Source organism: Schistocerca americana, chromosome 3 (genome assembly GCF_021461395.2).
Source record: "Schistocerca americana isolate TAMUIC-IGC-003095 chromosome 3, iqSchAmer2.1, whole genome shotgun sequence".
NCBI lineage: Eukaryota > Metazoa > Arthropoda > Insecta > Orthoptera > Acrididae > Schistocerca > Schistocerca americana.
Window position 1 is genome coordinate 345,646,975 of NC_060121.1, and position 12,415 is coordinate 345,659,389.

A 12,415-nucleotide genomic window follows, 5' to 3' on the forward strand; every position below is an offset into this window, starting at 1 on the left:
AGTAGCACTGCTTAAGTGAACTTAAGAATGTATATGTTTGTGCAGTATGGAACATTGACTTAAAGCTGGTTAGCTTACAGTAACTCATATTACAAATTATAATATTGGCTCATATTATAGCAGAACTTCCAGCACAATTGGTGGCTGCTTGATGTTTGGTAGGGAAGCTACCCAGTTTGGTTAAAATACACACACACACACACACACACACACACACACACACACACACACACACACAAATAAAAAAAACTAATTGCTACATAAATGTTGGGAAACGCTTTGAGCATTATGTTCCAGAGATTCGGCAACAAAACCTAATCTTTCTACAGGGCACCAGGTCGTAATTTGTCAGCATTTCAGGATAAATTGGAGCAAGTTGTGAACTTCTACATAACCTATTGCAACACAATTATATTGTGTGGGGATGTTAATGTAAACTTTATAGCTGAGTTAAGTGACTCCGTTGACTGAAATAATCTACTGAGTACATTCTCTATATGGAACATGATCAATTTGCATATGATTGTAACACCTACATCCTGCAGCTTAATTGAAGCCATATTTATTAATCCTGTGTCTACACAAGAGCTCACTTTGTGACACTTGTCCAGTGGGCTTTCTGACTGTGAAGACGTCATCCTTAAAAACACACATACAGGATAAACAAACCCCATTGCCGCAGAACACGTACATTAGATGTATCAACAGCTTAATGTTAATTAGGTGCCGTATAGTAAAACACCTAGGGAATGGAATCTGGTAAATTGTTTGTGAGGCTGATACTTGGAGGAAAGCAAAAATAATTGTTGGGAATCTGCCACTATTTTAATATAGCCTTCCTTTCACAAGACACACAGAACAACCTGTGAGAAACGGTGGCTACAAAGGATGGACTGCCAACAGAATAATCACTTCCTGTGTAAGACACAGAGTGGAACTAACAGTAATCCAAATTTCCAAAGATACTTTAAGAACTATAAAAATAAGGTCCCTCAACAATGTCATATCAGAAGCAAAGCAATCTCAAACTATGGGTTTATTGTTAACTCAAATGATGTGTAAAGCCCTTGTCAGAGTTACTGTAGAAATCGATCAGACAGGCTCACCAGAATACTTTCAGCTAAATGAAACAAGAATTTCATATGCAAAACAGTTGAATGAACTGTTTAACTTGCTGTTGTCAAAGATAGCTTATGATCTCTCATCAGGAATCATTGTATCAGTAGAATCATACAGAACTTTTCCCAACATAAGACAGGTCGTTTTTCCTGATCCCAGTAACTGAACAATAGGTATTAAAATCATAAGAGCCCACATCATTATTTTTCTCATCTGGAGTTGACAGTATTTAAATTTTTTAAAATGAATATTTCTGTGGAGATTGTTTGCCTACATGTAATGTGATTAACAGCTTAATAAGCAGAGGATGTTTCCGTGAAGTTCTAATGGCTTGAATCCCATTATTAAAAAGGCAAACAGTCATGATGTCAGTATTCATCCTCATGTTTCCACGTGCCCAGCTGTATCTAATCAAGAAAGTAATATTCAATTTAATAACAGCATTTCTCGATAAAATTGCGTCAGTGACATAACACCAGTTCAGCTTTTGGAAAAAATTGGGTCTGTTAATAGAATGGATTTTTCGCTCTGCAGTGGAGTGTGCATCGATGTGAAACTTCCTGGCACATTGAAACTACATGCTGACAGAAAATCGAACTTGGGACCTTAGTCAATCATGGGGGAAAGTGCTCTTGCAAGCTGAGCTACCCAAGCACGAATCAGTCATTTTTCCACAATATCCTTTCTTCCAGGAGTGCTAGTCCTGCAGGTTTTGCAGGAGAGCTGTGAAGTTTGGAAGGTAAGAGGAAAAGTACTAGGAAAATGCCTAATGAAATTCTGCAGTAAATTTCAGATGGTAATAGTGAATACACTTCTTAAAAACCATTAGAAGTGATATACATGTATAAGACTGGGAGACAAGAAGATTCCAGCCAGATTATGTCAAGGTGAGACAGATTCCGAAATCGGATACTAAATTGTAAGGTGTATCCAGCAGCAGATGTAGACTTGGACAACAATTTAATAATGATGAAGATTAGACTGAAGTTGAAGGAAATCGTCTGGAAGAATCAGTATTGGAAGAATTTGGATGCCAAAGTAAAGTTGGATACCAAAATACTGAAGAATGATAAAGATGCTTTTTCAAGTTCTCTAAGACTGTAGACAATTCAATAATGAGTGCTACAATTGGTTTTTCAGTTGAAGAGAGATGGGTATTTCAAAAAATGACAATTGCCGAAGTTGGATAGTTTAACATAGTTACAAGATAGGTAACTATGAAGGAAGCTTTATCAGTGAAATGAGGAGTTACAAAAAAGTTCAAGAAAAGACAGGGATACAGCAATAAGTCACTTACAATCAAAGTAAAAAGGAAGTGTACAATGTCCCTTCGGGGATCTTGCTCCTACTCCTCATGTCACATTCCTTTCAGTTCCAACAATTATGATGCAGTAGTAACTTCCGCCAGGGCATTGGCAATGTATGGCCATTACCTTTGAGTGTGACCTGCTATCATTTGGACCGGGAGGGGGGGGGGGGGTCACTCTTTAGCCCAACAACTTAACATAAAAATATTTATATCAATACCTTACACAAGCAGCAAGACACATTAGCGAATAATTTAATAAAAGAGGAACTGAAGTTGAATCTGTTAGTTGAAATCCCGAAGGATAACAATGGTGCTCAAAATAGACTGATTTCAACTTTGATGTAAATCCATTTTATTTTTCAGAAATGCACGTTGTATGTGAATGGTGGCCACATAAAAACAACTCAATGGATAACTAGTTGTTAGTATGTGTCAGCAGTGCAAAATTTGGAAGTATTTTGTGCAACCATAGCTTTTACAACCAACAGAATGCAATAAATAATTAAGTACATCGGTGCAATGAACTCCAGAAAACCTAAACTCACTCTCAACATTTGTTAGCATAAGCTTTATCATCCTCGGTGAATCTAAATCTCATAGTCATCTAAGCTGTTCCAACTAAATCAGTTAGTCCATCACAACGCAAATCCATTAGACCACTAGCCCTTTTAAATTCACAATTGCAATGAAGTACAATAGCAACTAAAGTCATTCATCTGTGATCTTGTCACTAACTAAACTGTCTGTAGATTCAAATCAGAGTCTTGAGATTTACAAACTATTGCACATGCCCAAGATTATGCTAAGTTTCACTTCACGCCCAAAACTTTACCAACTCCAGATGAAACAAAGACAGAAATACCTCCCCAGAAACTGCAGACCCAAGACAACAGACAAAAAACCATGAACTCTGCCCTGCACACTTCTTTAGAGGTTGTCACATGACCATTCCTGAGTTCAGTGTAGATACTTTTGTCCTGACCACTATTCATAATTTTCATTATCATTTCATGTAAATACTAGTGATAAAACATATAGAAGGTCTCTGCGGTCAGTTTGCGATCTCTTAATAAAGTTACTTGTGCTTTACTTCAGCAGCTTTAAATAAATCGTGAAGATATAAATTGGCACCCAGCACTCAAGTCAAAACATTGACTTGACCTATTTTATAAATCCCAAATATAATTACACTACTGACCATTAAAATTGCCACACCAAGAGGAAATGCAGATGATAAACAGGTACTCATTGGACAAATATACTAGAACTGACATGTGATTACATTTTCACGCAATTTGGGTGCATAGATCCTGAGACATCAGTACCCAGAACAACCGTCTCTGGCCGTAATAACGGCCTTGATACGCCTGGGCATTGAGTCAAACAGAGAGTCAAACAGAGCTTGGATGGCGTGTACAGGTACAGCTGCCCATGCAGCTTCAACACGATATCACAGTTCATCAAGAGTAGTGACTGGCATATTATGACGAGCCAGTTGCTCGGCCACCGTTGACCAGATGTTTTCAATTGGTGAGAGATCTGGAGAATGTGCTGGCCAGGGCAGCAGTCGAACATTTTCTGTATCCAGAATAGCCCGAACAGGACCTGCAACATGCAGTCGTGCATTATCCTTCTGAAATGTAGGGTTTTGCAGGGATCGAATGAAGGGTAGAGCCACGGGTCGTAGAGCCACGGGTCGTAACACATCTGAAATGTAATGTCCACTGTTCAAAGTGCCGTCAATGCGAACAAGAGGTGAGTGAGACGTGTAACCAATGGCACCCCATACCATCACGCCAGGTGATACACCAGTATGGCGATGACGAATACACGCTTCCAATGTGCGTTCACCGCGATGTTGCCAAACACGGATGCGACCATCATGATGCTGTAAACAGAACCTGGATTCATCCGAAAAAATGACGTTTTGCCATTCGTACACCCAGGTTCATCGTTGAGTACACCATCACAGGCACTCCTGTCTATGATGCAGTGTCAAGGGTAACCGCAGCCATGGTCTCAGAGCTGATAGTCCATGCTTCTGCAAACGTCGTCGAACTGTTCGTGCAGATGGTTGTTGTCTTGCAAACGTCTACATCTGTTGACTCGGGAATCGAGACGTGGCTGCAGGAGCTGTTACAGCCATGCGGATAATATGCCTGTCATCTCGACTGCTAGTGATACGAGGCCATTGGGGTCCAGCACGGCGTTCCGTATTACCCTCCTGAACCTACCGATTCCATATTCTACTAACAGTCATTGGATCCCAACCAATGCGAGCAACAATGTCGCACTACGATAAACCGCAATCGCGGTAGGCTACAATCCGACCTTTATCAAAGTCTGAAAGGTGATGGTATGCATTGCTCCTCCTTACACGAGGCATCGCAACAACGTTTTACCAGGCAACGCCGGTCAACTACTGTTTGTGTATGAGAAATCGGTTGGAAACTTTCCTCATGTCAGCAAGTTGTATGTGTTGCCACTGGCACCAACCTTGTGTGAATGCTCTGGAAAGCTAATCATTTGCATATCACAGCATCTTCTTCCTGTCAATTAAATTTTGCGTCTGTAGCACGTCATCTTCGTGGTGTAGCAATTTTAATTGCCAGTAGTGTAAATATACATCGAAAGTTATCAGATCATTAAAGAAGGGAACCCATGCTGATAAGATCATTTGTTTCTCTGTGAAGTATTCCATAGTTATGGTACTTTTAACATAAATAAACTAAATTGTTTATAACATTTTTGCATGTTTGTTTACTTAGAAAAAGTGATCTATTCATTATATTGCTGTGATTATACCTCTTTCATCAGTGTGTCATAAGTGACTTTTGTGATGGGTTCAGTTGTTAAGAGTTGGTATGAACAATAACGGTAATAATAACAATAATTTTTAACTATTAAAGCTTCAAATATGGATTTATGTTTAGAGAGCTTGTCCCATTACTTTGATTCCAAACATGTCATTGGTTTCTTTCTACTGTGTTTATTAGGTATTTTACATATTTTTATTAAAATTACAGTAGTGATGACATTCAAAGTCATAGGCCCCTCCATCTTAGGTTATCCTGCAACCATGCCACTGGAACACACCTCTCTTTCCGCCTGAGAAAACCTGGTTGCCTGCTGGGCCTCATGGCTTCCTAGCTGCCTTTACCTGTACTCAGCTCACCTGTCACAGTCTGTTTGTCAGCTAGTCACCCCAACATACATCCACGCCAGCTCTCAGCTGACCTGTCAGATTTAGTCTGTCTTGTGGCAATCAAACCAGCTGCTTGTAATGTTAAAAGTGCAAGGAAATGGCTACAGGCAGAATGTGAAGAAATTGAAAAAGAAACAGTCGTCTGAAGAGCAGATTCAGCGTATAGGAAAGTCATAACAGTCTCCAGTGAAATTAAAAGCAAGGTGTGAGTGTTAACAGCATAGGAGAAATACTGCTGTTAAATGCAGAGGAGAGAGTAGAAAGGTGGAAAATCTGTGAGAGGGCCAGAAACTTCTTGTTTATGTGATATAAAAAGAAATAAGTCAATTTCAAAGACATAGGGGTTAACTGTTAACATTCAGTTTGACAGAGATTTGGAGGATTGGTGATCAAATAAATGGTAGCTGCAGATGATATCCCTTCAGAATTTGTAATATCATTGGGGAAATGGCAACCACATAACTATTCATGTTGGTGTGTGGAATCATGACTCTATAGATGTACCATCAGACTTTGGAAACATATCATCTACACATCTACAGTTACCAGTGCCAGCTCATAAATCCATGTTACTGATGAGAAAAATGTACAAAGAATGGAAAACAAAATTAAGGATTTGTTAGATGATGATCAGTTTGGCTATAGGAAAGTGTAACAAACACTTGATAAAGGAAGCAAGACTTAAGAAAAATAAAGACATTGTCTTAGGATTTGTCGACCTAGTAAAATCATTTGACAATGTAAAATGATGCATGATGTCTGAAAGTTTAAGAAAAATGGGTGTGAGCTACAGAGAAAGACAGATAATGTGCAATACACACAGGAACCAAGATGGAACAATATGAGTGTAAGAGCAAGACCAAAGTGCTTGGTTTAAAAAGGGTGTATGATAAGGATGTATTCTTTCACCTCTACTCTTCAATCTACACATAGAAGAAGCAATGATGTAAATAAACAAAGGTTCAAGAGTGGGATAAAAATTCAGGGTGAAAGGATACCAATGACAAGATTTGCTGATGACATCAGTATCTTTCAGTGAAAGTGAGGACGAATTATGGGGCGTAATGAATGGTATGAACAATTCCTGAGCACAGAATGTAGATTGAGAGTAAACTGAAGAAAGACAAAAGTAATGAGAAGTAGGAGAAATGAGAATAACGTGAAGTTTAATATCAAAATTGATGATCATGAAGTAGATGAAGTGAAGGAATTCGGCTATGTTGGAAGCAAACTAACCCATGACAGACAAAGCAAGACGGACATAAAAGACAGACTAGCACAGGCAAAGGAGGTGTTCCTGGCTGAAAGGAGTGTATTCTCATCAAACATCGGACATTGTGAGGAATCGGTTCTTGAGAATGTGTATGTGGAGCACAACATTGTATCGAAATGAATCATGGACTTTGAGAAAAAAGGGAAAGAAGGGAATCGGACTGTTTGATGTGTACTGTAAAATTAAGAAAGGATTTTGAAAATTAGTAGAATGTTGAAATTAGGTTGACTGGTAAGGAATGAATAGATCCAAAACATAATCACAAAAAAAAAAATGTGGAAAAAATTGACATCAAGAAGGGACAGGATGATAGGACATGTGTTAAGACTGCAGGAAATAACTTCCATAGTACTATAGGGAACTATAGAAAGTAAAAACTCTGGGAGAAGACGGATTGCAATGTATTCAACAAATAATTGAGGACATTGGGTTTTAAGTGCTAATCTGTGATGAAGGGGTGGGAAGTTGTGGTGGGCCACATCAAACCAGTCAGTAAACTGATGCTCAAAAAACTAACAGCAATAAAATCTTCTCGGTTTACAAGCTGGTCAATTTGAATAAACACTAGAGCTTACGACAGCTGTCCCCATCTTCATCATCATATTCATCATCATCATAATAATCATCATTACCATCAGTTGAAATCACTGACTGCCGGGGTTGGCATGGTGTTCTACTTGTGTGGCAGTGTCTGAATCCTTTCAGAGAGGGCCAGAGCGGCAAATGCACGGATGGCAAGTTGGGCACATCCTAGTGGCTCTTTCCCACTACAGGACTGAGTGATATCATGGGGTGCGAGCAGTCGGTGCCATGTTTGAAATTGATGCTCCTGCATCTCTGCAAGTGTCAAGCCTGTGTCTTTGCTTTCACTCAATATCCAAAGCCCATCTCCATGCCCTACTAAGTGTGTACCATTGGTCTCTGTTAAAATTGTTGCTGTTAATTCTAATTTTGGCAACTTCTTTAATAACAGATTCCAGAATTCTATTGTTTGAGTCCTTTTTTTCCCAAATTGTTTTTATGCCCATTTTCTAGGCGTTGTTACTTTATTGGATATGTCGTGAATGCTCTGCGCAATGATAAGAAAACAGTGCAAATGGTTTGACCTATGTAAGTACTACCATAAATACTACCACATCCACAGGAAACACCACACTTGCCAGGCTCTCGAAGAGCTGTGTTGTCTTTAACGAGATGTAACTTATCTCTTATCTTGGAGGCAGGCCAGAACACTGGTCTCAGTCCGTGTATCTTCAGCATGCACCCTATCTTGTTCAACAGTATAGAAAAAATTCAGCTGGGTTGGCCTGTTGACTCACGAAGCATCTTTCATTGCTGGCACTTTAAAAGCTTTAACAATTTCTCACATGCTGCAACCATTTTCTCTGAACAAGTGCTTCAAATGCTGAAATTAAGACTCTTGATGGTCTTCGTCAGAAATAATCTTTCTCCTGTGTACTAACATTTTCAGTACCACTTTCTTGTGTACAAAAGGCGAAGATTATTTCTGACAATGACCGTCTAGAGACTGAGTTTCAGCATTTAATGCACTTGTTCAGAGCTGCCCAACCTGCGCAACTCCAGCCCTTTCTGGAAGCTTCCAGACACTGCCTTTACATTTATGTGAACAAAACACTGTGCTAATCTAGACAGTCAGTAATTTCAGCTCCTGATTTGATGGTTGAGACAGCTGTCGATAGCTCGAGTGTTTTATTTGAAATGGTGCAGCCTGTAAACTGAGAATATTTCATTGAAGCAAGCCAGTGTGAAAGGCTTAAGAGGACACAAAAAATACCGTTCCTGGACTTCAATAAATCAATGAAACTACGACTTGAAAAATTTTATTATCCATCAAAAATAGGAAATTAGACAAGATTTTGAGTAAGAAAGTGTCTTGGTCCTATTTGTCAAGCTTCATCTGGTGCTAAACCATCTCCTAAACCATCTCATAAGCAACACACTGGTTGCTGTAGAGTGACAATGTGTACTAATGCTCCAAAGTCAATGTTTCACATGATGTCACCTTGGTCTACTGGTACTCATTCTAGTAAGTGTATTAGACTGATTTGGTTATTGTTGTCTCTGACTACGAGGATGGTAAACAGTGACTGGCATGAGGATGCATATAAAAATTGGTTTTATTAGTTGCTGCATATTTAGTTGACACTAAAGATGATTGGATTTTGTTGCAAGTAGAAATATTAATAATTACAAGTAGTAAATCTTTGATGTTTGCCCTTGACTAGACAAGTTTTCTGATGTGAATTTTTATACTGCTTGCAGATGGAAACTTCTACTTTCGTGTTAAGTTCTACGTATCAGATCCTAGCAAGTTACAGGAGGAGTACACACGTTACCATTTCTTTCTTCAAGTTCGCCAGGACATTCTTCAGGGACGGTTACAGCTACCACCAAGCACTGCATGTCTTCTCGCCAGTTACATTGTTCAGTGTAAGTTATTGCAGTTAAGTAGTGGTTAAGTATTCAAACAGCGTATAAAATTAAATACAAAGCCCATAGTTGTAGAAAATGAAGATTGGTTCAATAAATAATTGAAACTAATTTAGTTTCTCAGTTAGTAATGAATAGCTGAATATCAACAACATGGTCATGTAATGTTGAAATAGTGATGATTAGCAAGCAGAAATAAATGAGCAAATAAATTTATCCACAATACATCTTACGAAGTTGATCCTGGGATTGTGCAGACAATACATAGGAATAAAAGATTGTAAGAAAGAGAGAATGTAGCAATAAGAATGGAGAATGAGTGTGTTAAACAACAGAAGAGGCTAAATTTAGTTAGGCCTCTAAACCTGCCCACAAAAAATGTGTGTTTGGGAAAGAGCCTCATCTCTATAACATTGGTACTATAAATTTTTTTAGGCATCCTGATTGATAAATAGTGTATGTCTTGAGTTTTTTTAACTTGTAAATGGGTAGATATTGAAAACATATTTTAAACTTTTTTCTTTGTGTTAATGTGGCTTTGTATAATGTACTCTCTTTACCTCAAACCATAGGAATACAAAGCAAAATGAGGACTCGGCCACAGTGGGAACTAACTTTTTCCTTCAGGCTTGGAACCACAGTACAGAGAGATACTTATGTTAAGATCTTTGTTGTAAAGTGAGCCAATTGAAAGAAATCAGTAACTGCAAACTCTCTTCATGGAAAGAAACAAAAAATTATAAATTTGCATATGAATACAATTAGAAGGCTGCTAAAGAATACAAGGCACAATGCTTTCATTGTGTATCAAGCCAGTGAAAAGGCGAATGAATTTGCATGTATAAATTTCAAGCTTTTCGTTGTACCCAAACTGCTGGAAACTTGCAAGAAGAGACTGCAGTGTAGTACTTTGTTTTGAAGATTGCTTTCAAGTACCAGGTGATCAAAAAGTCAGTATAAATTTGAAAACTGAGTAAATCACGGAATAATGTAGATGGAGAGGTACAAATTGACACACATGCTTGGAATGACATGGGGTTTTATTAGAACCAAAAAAATACAAAAGTTAAAAAAATGTCTGACAGATGGCGCTTCATCTGCTCAGAATAGCAATAATTAGCATAACAAAGTAAGACAAAGCACATATGATGTTCTTTACAGGAAATGCTCAATATGTCCACCATCATTCCTCAACAATAGCTGTAGTCAAGGAATAATGTTGTGAACAGCACTGTAAAGCATGGTGAGGCATTTGCGTCGGATGTTATCTTTCAGCATCCCTAGAGATGTCGGTCGATCACGATACACTTGCGACTTCAGGTAACCCCAAAGCCAATAATTGCATGGACTGAGGTCTGGGGACCTTGGAGGCCAATAAAACCTCGTGTCATTCCAAGCATGTGTGTTATTTTTTACCTCTCTATCTAAATTATTCCGTTGTTTATTAAGTTTTCAAATTTGTACTGACTTTTTGATCACCTGGTATACCACATTAGTTCATTTTATGTGATCACATATGTTTCAGGTGTAACTGAGCAAAGTGGTTAGCACACCGAACTCCCATTTGGGAGGACGATGGTTCAAATCCCTGTCCGACCATTAATAGTTAAGTTTTCTTTAGTTTCCTAAAATTACTCCAGGCAAATGGCTGGGTGATTCCTTTGCAAAGGGCATGGATGATTTCCTTCTCGATCATTTCGTAATCTTAACTGTGCTCCAATGACCTTGCTGTCGGCAGGAGTTTAAACTCAAATCTACCTTCCTGTTTTAAATATACTAAAGATTTATTATTAACAATTCATGGAAATTTCATTAAATTTTGACAAACAATTTTCTGTGAGATAGCAATTAAAAAAAAAAAACTACATTCTAGTATCAGCTTGCGCCATCAACTTCTGCCAGTAGACTAGATGCAAGTGTTGTGTCTACCAGATTAAAGGTTTATTACTTGATAAAGTATAGGCATGCTTCAATTGAAAGTAGTCTCTTAACTTACAGTGCAGCGATTGCAGAAATCGTCCTCGTGTAAGGATATATTTGCTTGTTGTTAGCGTTATTAAATTTGTTGGTGAGGAGAAAGAAAAAGGGGAGTGAAACTGAACTACCTACACCCAAACACACAAATCCATAGATAATTGTTTAGTATATGTACTGTTGTTCAAGGGAGATGTTCATTGTGTCTTCCATTCTACTTCCAAATTCGTGGTTTAATTTCAGTGTATTTGTACTGTTCAGGATTCTCAGTATATTTTCCTCGTAACTTATGTTCTTATTTCTGTTTATCTTACCCTTTTACATATTTCATGGAAAAAGCATTCTCGAAAAACTGACATTTTACACTGTCAATTTCCTTATTCCCTTGTCAGGGCAGTCATGTTTCTCTTAATTGATATCCTAAGTTTTCTTTCGATTGATTCCCTCGAAGAACTTTGTGTTGTTTCTCTTTTCATAAATAAGAATTGGGAGGACAGGGAACAGTCAAAAACATCTCTGATTGCAAAGGCGATCATTTGAATTTAAATATTCAATAACTGCAGGTAGACATTAAATTTAATTCTAAGTTATGCTCCTACAGTATACAGCAGAAAATTGGAATAATATGAGGAAGAAAGGACAGGTCATCAAGAAATTGGTCTTAAAAATATACCAATTATAAAAAGAAATAGACTAATTTCTATTGTCTTTGGCAACTAATGAATGTTGGTAGAGAGTGAATTTAACACATGATCTAAACTAAGTCATTACTAATGACTACAGTTGTTGAGCCATTATTCATAAAAGAGAATGTGAAAATTAAGCCCATCTCTTTACCTAAATGGTTGGAGTACTTTCAGAATCTATGGTTTCTAACATGAATCTTTTACAATCCAAATCACAGGGAACTATTAAAGAGACAACATTTCCTAATTGTGAACTAAATGGTGTACTAAATGAAATAAAAAGTGTCCCCAAAGAAGATTACCATATTTTATGGACTATAAGATGCTACAGACTAGAAGACGCACCTTAACTTTTAAATAATTTAAAAAAAAATTAACATTTTTACCATTTTCATTAT

General features: G+C 37.8%; 1 protein-coding gene across 3 annotated transcripts in view; it reads left to right on the top strand.

Annotated features, from left to right (window-relative positions):
* The window catches only part of LOC124607116 (tyrosine-protein phosphatase non-receptor type 4), a 181,454-nt gene that overhangs the window by 58,282 nt on the left and 110,757 nt on the right, over window positions 1-12,415 (top strand). For all 3 annotated transcript variants that reach the window (XM_047139317.1, XM_047139316.1, XM_047139318.1), the window contains one exon: window positions 9,190-9,357. In XM_047139317.1, coding sequence (XP_046995273.1) covers window positions 9,190-9,357 — 168 coding nt within the window. The remainder of the gene's footprint in view (window positions 1-9,189; window positions 9,358-12,415) is intronic.